The 19,099-nt window shown below is 42.5% G+C and overlaps 2 protein-coding genes across 2 annotated transcripts; both read left to right on the top strand.

Annotated features, from left to right (window-relative positions):
* Window positions 1–4,271: 4,271 nt before the first annotated feature.
* On the top strand, window positions 4,272–5,315 carry LOC127674245 (trace amine-associated receptor 4). The gene has a single exon (XM_052170056.1). It carries the CDS (start codon window positions 4,272–4,274, stop codon window positions 5,313–5,315), a length of 1,044 nt encoding a protein of 347 aa, XP_052026016.1.
* Window positions 5,316–15,566: 10,251 nt separating this feature from the next.
* Window positions 15,567–16,580, top strand: Taar5 (trace amine associated receptor 5). The gene has a single exon (XM_052169232.1). It carries the CDS (start codon window positions 15,567–15,569, stop codon window positions 16,578–16,580), a length of 1,014 nt encoding a protein of 337 aa, XP_052025192.1.
* The last annotated feature ends 2,519 nt before the right edge of the window (window positions 16,581–19,099 follow it).

Below are 19,099 nucleotides of genomic sequence, written 5' to 3'. Positions count from 1 at the left end.
ACTTCACACTTTCCCACCTTTGACCTAGTGCAAGACAAATCTGTGTTGTCTCTGAGGTCACAGCCACAGGATCACAAAGGTAGTTTGCTCTCTGGAGCCCAGTCTCTGGTGGCTTCCCGTGATCTTAACTGGTGGCACAGTGCAGGTTGAGGAATATTCTCCTGCAAACTGCAGGATGCAGGAAATGCAGCCTCAAGAGGCATGGGTTGTGTTTAAATACAGAGGATGGAGCGGCCTGCCAGGAGCCTCCCCAGGAGCATGGACCTATGTCCTACCACAGAGGGAGGAATGAGCGGGAGCAGAAGACAGGGTGACACAAGTGTCCCTTGCCTGGTAAGAGACCCACACACTAGCTACTCTTGGCTCAATAACTGCTGCTCTAAATTACCTTCTAGGAAACCAAATCCTGGTAAAATATGGAGACTGAATTATGAAAGGGAAAATAAATTCAGACTGGTTTTGGGTACAGTTGTTTTTGTTATTGGTCTATCGAGGGGAACCACACTTAGAATACTGGCCTGTATAAACAAACCTGGAACACTTCAAACAGATCACTGTAATTCTAACGAGGCCGGGAGAGGAAGATACCAGCAAATCTCACCTGTGTTCCCTTACCTAAGAAACTGCAGGATGGGTCAGATGTGTGGAGGTAGGAAGGAACCAAGATTTCTGCAGATAGTCTTCAAAGTGGGGTGTTTATGAATTAACCATTAAAATAAAATGTCTTATCTGGTAAAGCTGATATGATATGTCTTCTAGTTCTTTTTCCACATATTTATATCACTGAGTTGTTGAATATTATCTCTCTATTTGAGAGCAATACATACACATTGATATAATTTAGGCATTTAGTATCTGAAACGTTAACACATTGACTTCTTTCTCATTTATTTCTGGTTTGGAGCAATATGTTGTTTCTTTCTAGCTTTTAGAGACAGGGTCTTGCTGTATCACCTAGGCTGGCCTCCAGTTGGTAGTCCTCCTGCCTCCACCACCAGGATGCTAGAATTATAATCTTGCACACCAAGTATAGCGTGGATTTTCAGAATCTGTATTCCATGGTTCTTGTGTCTCTTTCATTGGTTTGTAATCTTTTCCCACAGGGAACTAACCTTGAACCAGGTAGTTAAAATTCTCTTGCTTCAGAATAATTAGCAAGTATTTCTTCCCATTTCCTAAAAGAAATAACCAAGAGTTTCCCAGGTTCTCTCTCTCTCTCTCTCTCTCTCTCTCTCTCTCTCTCTCTCTCTCTCTCTCTCTCTCTCTCTCTTGTTTTGTTTTTTCAAGACAGGGTTTCTCTGTGTAGCCCTGGATGTCCTGGAACTCACTCTGTATACCAGGCTGGCCTCAAACTCAGAAATCTAACTGCTTCTCCCTCCCAAGTGCTGGGATTAAAGGTGTGCGCCACCACCGCCAGGCTCCCAGGTTCTCTTGAATGATGATGGAAATACAGTGATTAACTTACCCCTCTGCTGCTCAAGTTTGGGGGAAATATAATGGGTTAAGGAAAAAAAGAGAGCAAGACAACAACAGCTTCTTATTATAAAAGACAGACACCATGAAGAATTTTACATTTTATTGTTTTAAAAACTTACTGTAGAGATTTTTTTTTTTTTTTTTTTTAGAATTCGAAGGCAAACCTCCAAAAAGGGGGCGGGGTGGGATCTTTTAGCATGCCAAGCTTTAAAATTGCTCACAAAAATTCATCTCTGTTCCCTTCCCTGACAGTTTCCTTAGAACAGGAAAGCATCCAGCAGTCAGATTTGTGTGTGCAGCTGTTGGCCAGGAGGTCAGGAAAGGGATTTAAGCATCTTTGTCATGACCTGAACTATTCTTCTGGGTGATCATCTTAATACAATGTGTGTTTTATGTATCTCCTATCTTCAGCTAATGTTTACTATTTACCTCCCAAGTATATGTAACTATATTTTACTCTATTTTCTTACTCTAACCTTTAACTCTCTTTCTATACTTGTAACTATGAGACAAGAATGAGAGAAGATACTGAAAATCACTAGAAGTGCTTCCTTCCGAGTTTTAAGCAAGGTGGGGGTATAGCTCCCTGTTAGAGTTCTTGCATCACGTGCTTACTGCTTGGGTTCCCAGTTCCTCTCCCAAAATATACTTTACAAACTCAGGGTAAGTGCAATTTTCTGAATCATTAGCTTGGCGAAACTGAAACTTAAAACATTATTATCCATAGAGCAGCATATCTCAGACTGTACAGTTTTATTTACGGAATGTGATTTTTGTGAACAACTAGTAGCAAAAAATGCCTGAGTAATTCTCTGGTGATTCTTCTTCTCTTTAAAGTTAGGTAGAAATTTAATTTATTAAATGAGGTCATTAGGTGCTTAGGATTTCATTGTCTTTAGTGTCATAGCTAAGGACCCAAAATGATACATAATCACCTTGAATATTTGTAATGTGATGGAGCCTTGTAAATGTTTTTCTTGTCTTCTGTACAGCTTAGGTTCTTATGCTCACTTTAATCGAAATGCTAGTTGATACAAAAAAGAAAAATACTAACCTTAAGTATTAAATCTCTATATCTAAAGCCAATAAAATATACTATAGTGTTGCGATTTCAAATAATCCACAGACATTGGAAACAGTTATTGCGGTATTGCAGCTGATGATAGAAATACTGTTTTCAAAGGCACTGCATTCTCAGTATTTTCTTCTTCATGTAAATCTCCTTCAGGATGCACCATGCATTCATTTTCGCAAGGGGTTCAATGAGTTTTAGATTGTTCTCAGGCCAAAGTCCATTGCTCCAAACTGGCTCTCAATTTCACAAATATTTGCCATTGGCTATGAGAAAGACATGTCCAGACTCAGCATTGGAAAAACAAACCCATGACAAAGCCGGGGTGAGTCTGTCCCATTGTTTTCAGCTTATTCATGTTACAAATGACAGGTTAAATAATATACAGCTGTATATCAAATTCGATAGCAATATAAAGCGTGGACTCTCTGTTCCTGTACACCCTCAACCACAACTCTGCTTCCTAAATGCAGATGCTAAATGGAATAAGAGTCCATGAGACTTATGGAGTCCATCATTTCAACTGTTTTTCTTCATTTTGAACATGACTTCTATACACTCTTGTAATCTTGGGCATGATCTTACTCTAAATTCTGTAGACTGTGTTTTTCAGATTGCAAGGATAAATGCTTCTGAGACAGTAGAGACAGCAGCATTATTGGTCGTTGATAGAAAAGATCATTTTGTAAAAATAGCAGTACGGCTTCAGATTTTAGTCATCCTTTAATTTAATTAGCAATTCCATTGTTCATGATCATTCTTGAGTGGATTTTAATCCAGGAAATTGGCTAATAGAACTGGACAAGAGAAATGCTTGATCAATGTAGGGAGCCAGAGCTACAAATTAATGTGATGGTATATGCTTCTACTGGGGATACTTGGATGCTGGGTAACATTTCAATCTGTGGATGCTGAGTAACAGTATCAATCTGTGGACACTGTGCAACAGTATCAATCTGTGGACACTGTGTAACAGTATCAATCTGTGGACACTGTGTAACAGTATCAATCTGTGGACACTGTGCAACAGTATCAATCTGTGGACACTGTGTAACAGTATCAATCTGTGGACACTGTGCAACAGTATCAATCTGTGGACACTGTGCAACAGTATCAATCTGTGGACACTGTGCAACAGTATCAATCTGTGGACACTGTGTAACAGTATCAATCTGTGGACACTGTGTAACAGTATCAATCTGTGGACACTGTGCAGCAGTATCAATCTGTGGACACTGTGCAACAGTATCAATCTGTGGACATTGTGTAACAGTATCAATCTGTGGACACTGTGTAACACTATCAATCTGTGGACACTGTGTAACAGTATCAATCTGTGGATGCTGGGTAACAGTATCAGTCTGTGGATGCTGAGTAACAGTATCAATTCAGGTTTTTTTCAGGTACCTTCCTATTCAAGGTATGGTCTCAGACTAACATTCTTGTCCTCCCTCAAGAGATTGTAGGAATGCAAATTTGTAGCCTCTGATGTCAGAAATCCGAATCCAAGCTTTAGAAAGTTCCACGGGTGATTTATATGCAGATGAAGTTTGGGGAAAACAAATTCCTGGTCTGTAGGGACTTCCAATTTGGTTCAGACTCAGACCTAAGCAAGATTCAATGGACAATTGCCCTGCCAGATTTTATTGTTCATTCTCTTCTTTCACAGAAAGGAACACAGCTCTTTTGAAAAGGACTCAAGAGTACCCACAAGACAAAGATAATGAATTTACCTGACCTCTGGAACTCCACAGAAGTACAGTTTTGCTTTGCTGCTGCAAACAATTCTTGCCCGAGGAAGGCGAGGCCTACGCTTGTTGTCTGTGCCATGTACCTCATCATGATCGCGGCGATAGTGATGACCATGCTGGGGAACATGGTTGTGATCATCTCTATCGCCCATTTCAAGCAGCTCCACTCCCCAACCAACTTCCTTATTCTCTCCATGGCTACCACAGACTTCCTGCTGAGCTGTGTGGTCATGCCCTTCAGTATGATCCGGTCCATCGAGTCCTGTTGGTACTTCGGAGACCTCTTTTGCAAAGTTCACAGCTGCTGTGACATCATGCTCTGTACCACATCCATTTTCCATCTCTGCTTCATCTCGGTTGACCGTCACTATGCCGTCTGTGACCCTTTGCATTATGTCACCCAAATCACCACGGGGGTCATAGGGATCTTTCTACTTATCAGTTGGTCTGTTCCCATCTTTTTTGCCTTTGGCTTGGTATTCTCAGAATTAAATTTGATCGGTGCTGAGGATTTTGTTGCAGCCATTGACTGTACGGGTTTGTGTGTGTTGATATTTAACAAGCTCTGGGGAGTGCTGGCTTCCTTCATAGCTTTCTTTCTGCCTGGGACAGTCATGGTGGGGATTTACATACACATTTTCACAGTTGCCCGGAAACATGCCAGGCAGATTGGTACAGGTCCTGGGACAAAACAGGCCCTTTCGGAAAGCAAAATGAAGGTCACATCCAGAAAAGAAAGCAAGGCCACCAAGACTTTAAGCATAGTCATGGGAGTATTTGTGTTGTGTTGGCTACCCTTTTTCATCTTGACAATCACAGACCCTTTCATTGATTTTACAACCCCTGAAGATTTGTATAATGTTTTCCTCTGGCTCGGTTATTTTAATTCCACTTTCAATCCCATCATATATGGCATGTTCTACCCTTGGTTTCGAAAGGCCCTGAAAATGATAGCTACAGGAGCGATCTTCCGCTCTGACTCTTCTACCTCAAGCCTGCATCCTGCACATTCTTAGGGAATGACCCCCTTTAGCCAAGATTCTTTTTAAAGAAAGGATCTTGGATGCCCTTTCTCTCCGGGGAAAAAGGGATGGGCTGGTTAGACAAGAACAAATTTCCAGCAGACACAATGGCAACCTGAGAAAGCACTAGATCTAGTGAGCTTTGCTGCTGCTGCTGTTGGTGGTGTTGTTGCTGCTGCTGCTGTGGCTGGTAGTGGTGTGTGCCAAACCTCACAGAGTAGTTTATTTCTGGGTGCTACATAAGGCACTCATGTGAACGATGGAGGAAACAAAACCAACTTCCTCCAAAGGCTGGTGAGTCTTGAAATATGAGGTTTGGTGTTTTAACTACTTTGGCTTAGATTTAATGACTATCCTCATCTGAACTTGGAACATCAGAAGAGGAAGCATAGAGACCCTCTACAATCACAGTTGGCCGTGTAGTGCAGCTGAATTTATCCAAATCTCTGTTGAGTCCATTACTGTTTTTATAGGGGGTTGAGAAGGAGCGTGAGCCCATCAGAAGCCTGAACTGAGGAATATGGAACAAGAGCAGGTAAAGTGAAGCAAACAGCTACTGATACTTTCAGATTTAACTCTCCACTAGAGAGGAATTGCTAAAGGATTTATAATATCATTGAATGCTCAGTAATGAAAAAAGAAGAGTTTTAGGAAAATGTTTTCTTTTTTTCTTCTGACACACATCTTTACTGTCTATCTATCTATCTATCTATCTATCTATCTATCTATCTATCTATCTATTTATCTATCTATCCTGTGAGCATATGTACTGACATGTATGTGGGTGGGGGTAGGTGGGGTGGGAGTATGTGTCTGTGTTGTGTGTTGTGTTGTGTGTGTACACTAATTCTTAATCAAGATTGAACTTTATTTGCAAAATTGAGCTATTTTCTCTTCCCATACTTTTGGGACATCATTGTTTCACTAAATGTCATTTTTCCATGTCCTTCCTCATCTCATACATGTATTTCATTAAATTTTGTCCCTCACTGTCTTGTTTTCTCCTTTTGCAATTCTAGCAGGAATATCAGAATACTTGATTAAGTAGATTCTCCTTATCTAGTCACTTGGCCAAATGTTGTCACAATCTGCTGTAAGATATTGTGACCTTGGCATTTTACAAATCTTAAGTGAGCCTTTAGGAGCCTGTTTGCATCTCTGAATCTAACCTGGGCCCAACATCTATACTGGCCACTTACTCTTCTGTAAATAGACCTCCAAGGGAACATTTCTGTTCCCATCTTGATCTCTTGACTTGCATGTTCTTCTTTCAGAGGTCAGGATTTGCTCATCTGAATAGAGTACCCTCAAAGGTATCGAGAAAGTTCTGTGAATTATTTTTACTATTACAGGAAAATATTTGAAGTGAAAGTTTGATTTTGAAGGGCTTGGCCACAGTTTATGTCTTGTGGCTGAAGTCATTTAATCCTTTGGATAGTCTTTACCCTGAAATCTGGTGGCAGCATACAGAGGCTGTGGTGTTCTTTGTTTTCAAAGAGCCAAAGAAGCAGGAGAGTACCTCAGGGCTGAACCCTGGGCCAAGTTTTGAAGGCACAAGATGCCTCCTTGTAATTAATTGCAGGCACAGCCTAGGAATCCTCTCAAGGGTTGGCCTCCTTCCTTCTGGGAGCTTAACGAGGCCCTTTGCACTGCTGAATCTGAGCGACTGCATGGGGTGGGTGGCATTCGTTCATCACAAACTCATTTTCTCTATCAAGCCTCAAAAGCTCGAAAGGACACACAACCTGTGACAATCCCAAGACCTGGGGTCCATGGTCTTCTCACAGGTCAGCATTTTCTACAAATAAAGGAAAACGAAGGAGCTGGTGGAAGTCTACTGAGGTCAAAATCATTCCTTATGTTAAGGAATTCTACAGTTTACAAAAGTGTCTGAGAATGTTAACTGAACTGTCCTTCTGGTCCACTCTTCCTGAGGCAGCTCACGCAGGAATGAAACATCCCACCACACACCCCTCAGCTCTCTTTCTCGGATGCTCTAGGCTGGACAGAGCAACCATTAATCCAGGAAGCTGGTGACTTCCATCGACCCTTGGCTCTGAACCAAAATGCATTTGGGTTAATAAACATTTGTCTGATCTCTGTTTGCTCTTGCTGCCCTGTGTGTTCATTTTCCAGAGGTGAGACAAATCCCATTTTCAAGAGGCCACCACCCCATAGGGGGAGGAAGTGTCACTCCCCAGGACTGAAGGGTCGTGTAAATGAGTAATCCAGACATAAGAAGCTTTGAGAGCATCGAGGGGGAACACTTAGCCTCATTTAAATAGAGTGGAGACTGTGGACTTTGTAACTCAAGGAGACATACCAAGTTCAGTAAGAGAGGCAGCATCTCTATTAGAATTGGGATAAATGTTAGGGAAGGTAACTAGAGCATCAGAGAAAGCCCACTGGGCTATCTCATGACCCTTTGAGGAAGCAGGATGGTGTGGGGGTGGGTGCATGGGGGGTGGGGGGTAGGGGGCTGGCAGGCACTGAAGTGGGACTGCAACATGAGCTGTAAAGAGAGTGGTAGGTCACCATCTGTGGATACCTAGTGCTTTGCAGCCCAGGCTCATGAGTTTTATGTCAAACCCAGGGCCACTGGTGCCTTGCAGTGCCAGCTGTCAGGAGGGGGTGCTGCTAAGCTGTAGTCCCTCAGTTCCTTCTCTTCAGCATCGTATCAACTTATGCGTAAGTGCAGAATGATGGCCACCGCTTGCCTTGATCTTTAAAGTCCTCTTGAGTGTCGAGAGCATCCTGTATGTGATCCTTTAACTTGGGATCATGTCCAGAATGAGACTTTGGGAGGTGCAGTTTCCAGCTGAAGCTGCCACAGCATGGCTTGTCACAGGAAAGAAGATGAGAGAAGGGAACAGCAGACGGTGCTGGTGAAGAGTCGGTTCAGCCAGCCAGTGAAGACAGGCTGAGCTGCAAGGGAGTGAGTCAAGAGTTGGGTAGCCCCGCATGCAACCTGCTAGGGAACTGCATCCATTAGGTGAGTTGGAAGCCTTTAAATGCGAAGAAATTTCAACTACTACATTTCCACATTTTTCTCTATACGCCACGAAGATATTTAGGATCTGTGTAGCTCAGGCTGGTCTGTGTCTCAATCCTCCTGCCTCAGCCTCTTGGGTGCTAAACAAAAGGTCTGTATCTCTATTACAAACTAGCTGTGATTCTTTCCTAGATGGATATATGAATGAAGATTAAAAACCAAGTTATTTGGTGTGAAGATAATATGTGATATTATTCTCACTCGGGCCTATTCCCAGGTTGGGGAAGCTCCTCCACAGAACCTGTGCTAGCTGCTTCAGTGTCTCACCACATGTGAGCTCTGAAATGATCTTCTGAGGGGGAACACACTTGCTTATGGAGAGAGAAGGGAGGAAAACACAAGATGGGGTTCTGAAGCAATCCCTGTAGTGGTCTACACTTGGGAGAATTTTGAGGTCCAGCTCATGGAAACATCTTAGTATTATTGTCTAGATCACCACCCCACTGCTCTGAGGTGTAGGCTGCTGAAGGTTCAGTTCTGGTAAGATAAAGCTTATTCTTAAATCCCCACTATCTCAGAGAGCAAAGCAAGGAAATGAGAAAAGATGAGAGAAGGGAACAGCAGACCGTGAAATGAGACTTGAATCTCCTGTTATGTAACTTGTCTTTTATGCCCATAGTCATTACCTGCCATTATATAAAAAACATAATAAAATTATATTCTTCCCTGTGATGTCTCTCCCCGCTCTTGTTCACCTAGGAAGGGTCTGGGGCACACAGTAGGATCTGTTCATGAGTAGAGGGGATGGATTTGTTGCAGACATGGAGTAGTGGTCATTCAAGGCTTCTGCCATTTTGCAAAGGACAAGTTAATGAAGAAGGCACAGTTAGAGAGCAGGACAGGCCACACTGGCTCGGCCAGTTCCTTCTGAGTAATCTTGGACTAATCCCTTTAATCTTGAGTAATCCCTTTGCCTTTGTAAACCTTTAGTTTCTATCCTGTATACAAACCCAGCAACAGTCTTCCTGCTTAATGGGACCAATGGCCTCACAATTAAGACACACGCAATAATTTCTTATCATTACTAACCATTTTTCTTTTAAAACTTTATGGATTCTTACTTCAATGGGAGAGATTTTCTTTACAAAAGTAGCTGGCGAGAAGGCTCACTTCCCACATTTTCCTCCCACTAAATCCATCCAGTACAACTCAAGGAAGAGGTTAAGTCATTTATTATTAGGTCAGAGTCCCAATGATGTAATTACTTCTGTAAATACCTCCCAGGTGTATTTTCTTAATCGCCTAGGTGTTTCTCATTTCTATCAAATTAAGACTGAAGATTAGCCATCATTTTTACTAACAAGGTCATGAACATATTGGCCAGTAATTGTAAAACTGTATCAAGTTTTAAAGAAGTTTTTATTTATTCCTTGACACTTTAATGTATAAAATAGAGTATATTTTGACCATATTACTACCCTTTTCTTCTTTCATGCCTCTCCTACCTTTTTTCTCTCCACCAAGTCTCTCTTCTATTTTAAAAAATGATCTACTAAGTTTGACTTGGAATGCATTCATAAGGGTTGCTCTGGGATGGGCAACTTACCAGTGGCTACTACTGAAGAAAATTCCTACTTTTACCTCAGGAGCCATTAGCTACAATTAACTATTAATCTTGAAATGGGGCCCCATGAGTCCCTCTCTTGTTTATGCTGGAATATTGACAGGTTTGGTCTTGCACATGTCTCACATAGGCAACTTCAGTTGGTACGAGATCATGAATACAATGGTTAAGTCATGTCCAGAAGACAGTATTCACAGCACTCCTCCCATTCTCTGCCTCTTATGTCCTGACCCCCACCTTCCATGATATTCCACGAACCAGGGTGTACTGGCTGGTTTTGTGTGTCAGCTGCAATTATCACAGAGAAAGGAGCTTCAGTTGGGGAAGTGCCTCCATGAGATCCAGCTGTGGGGCATTTTCTCAATTAGTGATCAAGTGGGGAGGGCCCCTTGTGGGTGGTGCCATTCCTGGGCTGGTGTTCTTGGGTTCTATAAGAGAGCAAGCTGAGCAAGCCAGGGGAAGCAAGCCAGTAAGAAACATCCCTCCATGGCCTCTGCATCAGCTCCTGCTTCCTGACCTGCTTGAGTTCCAGTCCTGACTTCCTTTGGTGATGAACAGCTGTGTGGAAGTGTAATCAGAATAAACCCTTTCCTCCCCATCTTTCTTCTTGGTCATGATGTTTGTGCAGGAATAGAAACCCTGACTAAGACACACAGTGAGCAGATGTTACAGGAATTCCAATTTAGAGTTGAACACAAAACCACAGTCAGTCCTTTAGTCTCAGTGCTGTGACCAGTTCTGACTCTGCACCTTCACTGGCTGCTTAAAAACGCTTCTCTAACCAAGCTCAGAGCAACACAAACCCTTGGGAACGACAATAAGTCTACAAAATGCAGTTGGACAACGTGACCATTCAGCAAAAGGACAGCAGTAAGTTCATCCTTAGGGCCTACATTTTCTCCAGCCATGGGCTTTTGATCAGGTTTATAGTAACATATATACATTCCCTCCTGTGGAGCAGTCCTCAAATCCAATCAGAAAGTGGCTGGTTACCTAACATTCCTGCCATTGTTGCATTGGTGGGGACATACTATGTAATTAGGTTTAGTGATGGAAAGATACATTGTTGCAGGAATTATACTACAGTGTAATTTTTAATGGTGTTTGCTTAATCCATCCTCTGAGACCCGCAGGTTATTTCCAGTCATTGTTACTATTCGCAGTGATCTGTAGTCTATACACAGTTCATATTTGTATGGTCATCTTTCTGAGATACAGTCCTTGAATTATTACTGCTGCTTCAAGAATTCATGATCACTAGCTACCCCTACACCTTGTTCTAGAAAGGACTTAAGAAAATCTTCAATGAACTCACATAAGGAGGAGACATGGCAGGAAAAGAAAATGATGTGGGAGGTGACACTGGCCACAGCAAGATGAAGGTCTACCACCAACAGTAGTTCCACAGAGCACAGTCAAGTAAAGTTATAGTACAAATCCTAACCACGGTCTCCTGTTCTTCCCCATGTCTCACTGCCATCCTTCTGTACCTTTGAAACCCTTTGTCTTAGATAGGGTTTACTGCTGTGAAGAGATACCATGACCAAAGCAACTCTTGTAAGGACAGCATTTAACTGGGGCTGGCTTACAGGTTCAGAGGTTCAGTCCAAAATCATCAAGGAGGAAGCATGACAGCACCCAGGCAGGCATGGTGCAGGAGGAGCTGAGAGTTCTACCTCTTCATCTAAAGGCTGCTAGTAGAATACTGGCTTCCAGGCAGTTAGGATGAGGGTCTTCAAGGTCACAGACACAGTGACACATCTACCGCAACAGGGTCACATCTTCTAATAATGCCACTCCCTGGGCAGAGCATATACAAACCATCACATCTTTAATGTGCCACCTGTGAAGGCTTGTGGACCCTTACAGCCAACACGGCTTTCCCATAGCAGCAGCAGCAGCAGTGGCAGCAACTAGTGGCAGCAGTAGTGGCAGCAGCGGCAGCAGCAGCAGCAGCAAACTTCTAAGCTGAGTTGTGCATTGTGATCTCACAATGGTGCCTGAGTGGTGGAGTAAAAACTTCACTGCTGAGTGCTATTCACAGAATTCTCACCATGTGAGCTAGTCCATATCCCATTACATTGGACCCACATTTCCTTGTGTGGCTGATGTACACCAGGTACTGGGAGAGACTTTAAGCTCAGTTCCCTGTTCATGAAGATTTGATGTGTACCCTGAAAAAGACAAGAATATACAATCAAAATATACAAGTCCTATGTAAGAAGAACAAAGAATCGTTAAAAAAATATGAGTAGGGCTTGTAGCCCAGTCTATTGGAATCAAGGAATAATTATGTAACAATGTATACAGTACAGAGGAGGCAAAATGCAGTGGGCACATTTGAAAGACATCAGAAAGTTGACCATGTTGATGACATTTGCCAGCATGCTGCAATAAAACGTAAGTTTCTTAAGAACAAAAAGTACCGTACCACCAAGCAAAGAACATATATGGGCCTCCTGGCACATATGCAGATGTGCAGCTTGGCCTTCAGGTGGGTCCCAAACAACTGGAGCAGTCCTATCCTAAAAGCTGTTGCCTGTCTGTGGGATGTGTCTTCTAGCTGGGCTGCCTTGTCTGGCCTCAGTAGGAGAGGAAGTGCCTAGCCTCACAGAGACTCGATGTGCCAGGGTGGGGGATATCCAGGGGCCCCCACTCTCTCAGAGGAGAAGGGGAGGGAGGCTGTGGGAAGGATTGTGGGGGGGGGGCAGGAAGAAGAGGAACAGTGAAAGGGATGGAAAGTGAATATGTAAAAAAAAAGTACTCCAAAAGTCACACGAAGAAGAAACTTAAGCAAATTCCTCATAGAATAAATGTAGGGAGTATGCAAAGTAGCAAGAGAAAATAAATTTTTGATCACCTACTATGCCCTAGGACAGTGATACAATGCATTTAATTTAATTTTCCAAATATTTTAAACACAGTGGATTAGAACTTCTTGTTCACAACCCCAAGACCGCAGGGCTCAAGTGTTAGAAGTGATATTTAAAGAAGATTTAACTCTCTCTATTTGTGTTCTATGGCTTACCAGACCTTCCTGCTTACTGGATTTAGCATCTGAGGCACTACTAAACGTGGCCTGTTTTGTAGTCCATAATCACATCTGGTATTGTCACCCCTAAATGAGAAATCCCTCCACCCAAGGATAATGGAAGCCTCTGGAAGGGGCTGAAAGAGTGTACAAGCCAGAGGCAATGGAGGACACGGGGAGAACAAGGCCCTCTAAATTAACCTGATCAAAGCTCATGTGAACTCACAGAGGAGGAAAACAGAGTACATGCACGGTCCACACCAGGTCCACCATCTGTATACTATGGCTTCCAGTTCAGTGCTATAATGGAGACTTGAGTGTGCGAAGGAGTGAGTCTCTGTCCAATTCTGATATGTTAGTTTTTGTTTTATCTTATGGTATTTCATTATTATCCTTTAGAAGCCGGTTTGTTTTCTAATGTGAGGCAGAAAGGAAATGGATCCTGATGGGAAAAGAAGGGGAAGGGGAGAAATGGGAGGAAGAGAAATCATAATCAGGATGTACAGAGGGGGAAAATCCATTTTCAGTAAAAGAAAAGAGAATGAATTCTTAAAACCTTATTATCTGGCTGTTTCTAATACTGCTCAGTAAGTTTCTTTAGAGTCCTAGGCTTTTTCTGTAGAATAGCTTCAAATAGTCTCTCTGTCATGCCGACCTTCAGAGAAGTTAAGAATTTACTTCTTTTTATTTATTTGTGTTCTTACTGTTCAGACTGGCCTCAATCTTCCAGACTGAGGGGTTTCCAGGTGTACAGCACCTCTGTTCAGGTAATTAATCAGGGCTGTTTCTCAGGTCAGTAGAAATGAACAAAGGGACTCCTGGAGCAGAAAGGCTTTATGAAACTTTCAAAAACCCCTCTGAAATTCAGTAAAGCATATTATAAATTAATTGTAATTGTCTACAAAGGAATAACTTTGTGACTAGCCCCAAACACAGGAGTATAAAGAATCTAAAATCTCAATGCATTTAAATTGCAGTTCTAATTAACCGCCATTATTGGAAAGGAAAAGAAACAATGGAGATTTGTGAGCGGGCGAGCTGGGTCCCTTGGCACCCTTACACTGTTGGTGTGTATCAACTCACATGGCCAGAGCCGGTTCTTCTGAGAATATAAAATCTCCCCTGACCTCCTGCCTGTCACGTTTGTGGCTAGAGAAGTCCCCTGCACGTCTGTGTATACCTGGGACAGGCACTTGTTTTATGGGGTGACTATTTTCTGCCTGAGTAAGTAGTCTGGAAACCTCAGTTTATCTTTAAACTTTTTCTTTTTTCTTTTCCTTCTTTCCTTCCTTTTTTCTTTCCTTCCTTTCTTCCTTTCTTCCTTCCTTCCTTTTTCTTCTCCTACTTCTCCTTCTCCCCTCCCTCTCCCTCTCCCTCTCTCTCCCTTCCTTCCTTCTTCTCTCTCTCTCCCCCCCTCTCTTTCTCCCTCTCAGACAGGTCTGATGTATCGCAGACTAGTTTTGAACTTGCTGAGGGGCCAAGGTTGGTCCTGGACTCAGGATTCTCCTACCTTCATGCCCCAAGTGCTGAGATTACAGGTGTGTGCTACCACGGCCAGTTTATATGCAGACAGAGATCAAGCCCAGGGCTTTGGGACACTGGGAAAGTGCTCTATATACATTCAGATTCAGCTGTATCCTCAGTTCCTTCGTATCACTAGTTTCATAGCCTACAGGTTAGTGTTGGATAGGTATTTTCTCATCTCAGAGGGTTTTATCCTGTGCATTATATTTAAAAATGTGCTATGCAAAAAAAAATAACATTAAGGAGAAATTTGTCTTTTTATTTATTTGTCTGTGGAATTCTTCTTTGGGGATGAATTGATAAAATTTAAAACTTTACTAACTTTTTGCCAATTTACTTAATTATTGAAGGAGAAGATTAGCTATTCTCTCTCAAGAATCAATTTGTTCACAGTTGTCATTTGTCACTTGGGTTCAGACTCAGAACTTTAAATCTCACTTTGCATTTGGCAAGAGCCTTATCGAGAAGGAGAATGCTTTATTATTTTTATACCGAATTCTAAGACACACTTTTTTTGAAGAAACATTTAGCCTACATCCTTCTTTTCTTCTTTTAAGGATATTGTCTGCAGTATTTTTATTTATTTATTTATTTTTAAAGAAAGTGGTTTTTTTTTTAAAGATTTATTTATTTATTATATGTAAGTACACAGACACCAGATGAGGGCATCAGATCTCTTTACGGATGGTTGTGAGCCACTATGTGCTGGGATTTGAACTCATGACCTTTGGAAGAGCAGTCAGTGCTCTTACACTCTGAGCCATCTCTCCAGTCCTCTGCAGTAGTTTTAAAAGAGCTTCGTGTGACAGACTGTCTAGCAGAGTTGGCTCTGTCCCTCTACTTCAGTGTTGCCCTTGATTTTCAGGGTATATTTGATCCAGTACTCAGGGATCGATTATTTCAATCACCCTTCACTTTTCTCTTCGTATCATTCTGTGATTGAGAAAAAGTATTATTATTATTATTATTATTACATCATCATTATTACTATTATTATGATTATTATTACAATATTATTATTATTGTCGAAAAGGTGACCAGTTCCCAGAGAAAGCTGAAGAACAGAACCTATAAATGAGAGCCGTCCTCCTCGCGGGCTCTGGAGAGCAGCCTGCAGCGTTCTGCTACCAGGTGAATGGGTCGTGCCCCAGGACAGTGCACCCACTGGCCATCCAGGTCATCATCTACGTAGCCTGCGCACTAGGTGTGCTGATCACAGTCCTGGGGAATTTGTTTGTGGTGTTTGCAGTGTCCTACTTTAAAGTGCTCCACACGCCCACCAACTTCCTGCTGCTCTCTCTGGCGCTGGCAGACATGCTGCTGGGTCTGCTGGTGCTGCCCCTGAGCACCGTCCGCTCCGTGGAGAGCTGCTGGTTCTTTGGAGACTTCCTGTGCCGTCTGCACACCTACCTGGACACTCTGTTCTGCCTCACCTCCATCTTCCATCTCTGTTTTATTTCCATCGATCGTCATTGTGCCATCTGTGACCCCCTGCTCTACCCCTCCAAGTTCACAGTCAGGACAGCCCTCCGCTACATCCTGGCAGGCTGGGGGATACCAGCAGCCTACACCGCCTTCTTTCTCTACACGGACGTGGTAGAGAGAGCGCTCAGCCAGTGGCTAGAAGAGATGCCTTGTGTGGGCAGCTGCCAGCTGTTGTTCAATAAGTTCTGGGGGTGGTTAAACTTCCCCGCCTTTTTTGTCCCCTGCCTCATCATGATCAGCTTGTACCTGAAGATCTTCGTGGTCGCTTCCAGGCAGGCTCAGCAGATCAGAACTCTGAGCCAAAGCTTGGCTGGGGCTGTCAAGCGGGAAAGAAAAGCTGCCAAGACGCTGGGCATTGCCGTGGGCATCTACCTTGTGTGCTGGCTTCCCTTCACCGTCGACACGCTGGCGGACAGCCTTCTTAACTTCATTACCCCACCCCTGGTCTTTGACATCTTTATCTGGTTTGCTTATTTCAATTCAGCCTGTAACCCCATCATCTATGTCTTCTCCTATCGGTGGTTTAGAAAGGCACTGAAACTCCTCCTGAGCAGGGAGATCCTCTCACCACGGACACCGACTGTTGATTTGTACCATGACTGATTCCAGCAGGATCAGAAGGACGGCGGTAAAGCCACAGACTATAGCCTTTCCCTAGTTTGTAGGCAGCTTGGAGGGCTTAAGTGGGGGAGGAAAAATACGTTATTTAGTCAGCAAAGAAGTAAAGCACAGCTCCCATTCAGTATTCTCATAAAAGAAAGTAGGGAGAGGGCTGAGAGTCTTCTAAGTACTTCAGAGTACCCAGTGGGTAAGCAAGCATTCTGGGAAATAGGAGCCTCTAAGTCATTGCTTCTTAGAAACTGAGAAGCACAGAGGAGGTCGGAGAAGTCTGGGGTTTGATCTCTAAGTTCCTCCCTGCATCTGCTCAGTGGACAGGTCAGGCGAGAAAACGCCCAGCGGCCATTGTTCTCCCACTAAAAAAAAAAAAAAAAAGAAAGAAAAAAAATCAAACTCACACGAAATAAAATACTGTCTAATCCAATTTTGGGAAACTTGCCTGAGTTATAGTTTCATGTTGTTGTCAAGCAGGCTCCAACACTTTGAATATGCTTTTCTTAAAACGTTCATTTTAAAATTCTTTTCTCCTTAGTACCTGACTGTTTAAAAATCTGGAAGCCACATCTGACCCTGTCAATGTGGGGGTAATTTTATACTATTAAAGGAATATTTTATTCCTAAAAAACCTAAAATAAAAGAAACCTAAAATATGTGGTATCTTTTGTGATAATTACCCACAGCTTACCATTTAATATTCTCCTTTACATTTGCACCACAGACACTAAACCTACTGTTCCCACGGGCCCAGTGCAGGATTGGCAGAGGGAAAACTAGTACCTGAGCCCCACAGACAGATTGAAACAAATATCCATTAGCACTTGTTACTATGAGGAGGGTGCATCCTGCTTCTGTTTTTTCTTTAATATTTCCCAAAGCCTCTGGTGCCCCCCCCCCCCATGTTTTACACTGGCTCTGTTTGCGAATGAATAATTGATTCTTTGTAAAATTTCTTTGTAAATTAATTTGAAGCCTCTGGAGTCCATATGTTATTTATAGGTGTGTATATATGTTTATGGTTTTACTAATCCCAATAAACAAACCATGGGTGGATACATGCATTTCTGAAACAACTTCAGTGTTAAAACTCACAAAGAATCTACCATTAAGCAGTTTAAGTAAAACAATCACATTCAGATAACAATCTTTAAGGAGGTAAATGTCAACCAAAGATTCTATTTTCTCTTCTATGTGGAACCCAGCTTTAAAATCATTTATCTCTCTGTGTGTATTTGTACAGTGTGTGTGTGTGTGTGTGTGAGTGTGTGTGTGTGTGTGTGCATATGGATAAAAGTAGGTCACGAAACAAGGAGACCGTAGGGGGAGGGGTGACCCCTAAGAAGGTGGGGAATGAGAAGGCACTGGAATTCAGGAGTAAAGCAGAACCAGGACTCACTGCAGAAAGTGAAGAGAAGCAGCCAGAGGGGTAAGAGGCTTGGGGGACAATGGTGAGGGGAAGGACCGAGAGCAAACTAGTCATGGGCACACACTGAGGAGCTGAGATGAAGACCCGTACTTTGCATACTAACCAGAAACACAGTAACTAAAAAATTGCCTTGTCTGCTTGCTATAAAAAAAAAGTAAAAATTTTATTTGACCAATAAAGCTAATTAAAATTGGCTTATTCCATTTATCATATACAAACAAGATATATTTTAAGCACATACATGGAGAGAGGGAGAAGGAGGAAGGGAGGGAGGGAAAGAGAGAGAGAGGGAGGAGAGAGAGAGCTCTAATGGCCCCAAACTTAAAAATTTACTTATAACATATTTTCTTTTTTTTATTTTTTTATTTTTTAATTTTATTCAATATATTTTTTATTTACATTTCAAATGATTTCCCCTTTTCTGGTCCCCAACTCCCCAAAAGTCACATAAGCCCCCTTCCCTCCCCCTGTTCTCCCACCCATCCCTTCCGACTTCCCCGTTCTGGTTTTGTCTTATACTGCTACACTGAACCAGGGGCCACTCCTCCATTCTTCTTGAACCTCATGTGATGTGTTGATTATGTTTTGAGTATTCCAGTTTTCCAGGCTAATATCCACTTATTAGTGAGTGCATACCGTGACTGATCTTTTGAGACTGGGTTACCTCACTTAGTATGATGTTCTCCAGCTCCATCCATTTGCCTAAGAATTTCATGAATTGATTGTTTCTAATAGCTGAATAGTACTCCATTGTGTATATATACCACATTTTTTGCATCCATTCTTCTGTTGAGGGATACCTGGGTTCTTTCTAGCTTCTGGCTATTATAAATAGGGCTGCTATAAACATAGTGGAGCATATATCCTTATTACATGCTGGGGAATCCTCTGGGTATATGCCCAGGAGTGGTATAACAGGATATTTTGGAAGTGACATGCCCAGTTTTCTGAGGAACCGCCAGACCGATTTCCAGAGTAGTTGTACTAATTTGCAACCCCACCAGCAGTGGAGGAGTGTTCCTCTTTCTCCACATCCTTGCCAGCAGCTGCTGTCTCCTGAGTTTTTAATCTTAGCCATTCT

The sequence above is a fragment of the Apodemus sylvaticus genome, chromosome 23, assembly GCF_947179515.1.
Source record: "Apodemus sylvaticus chromosome 23, mApoSyl1.1, whole genome shotgun sequence".
NCBI lineage: Eukaryota > Metazoa > Chordata > Mammalia > Rodentia > Muridae > Apodemus > Apodemus sylvaticus.
The sequence above is the reverse complement of the archived record's forward strand: the minus strand, read 5'-3'. Positions and strand labels throughout refer to the sequence as shown.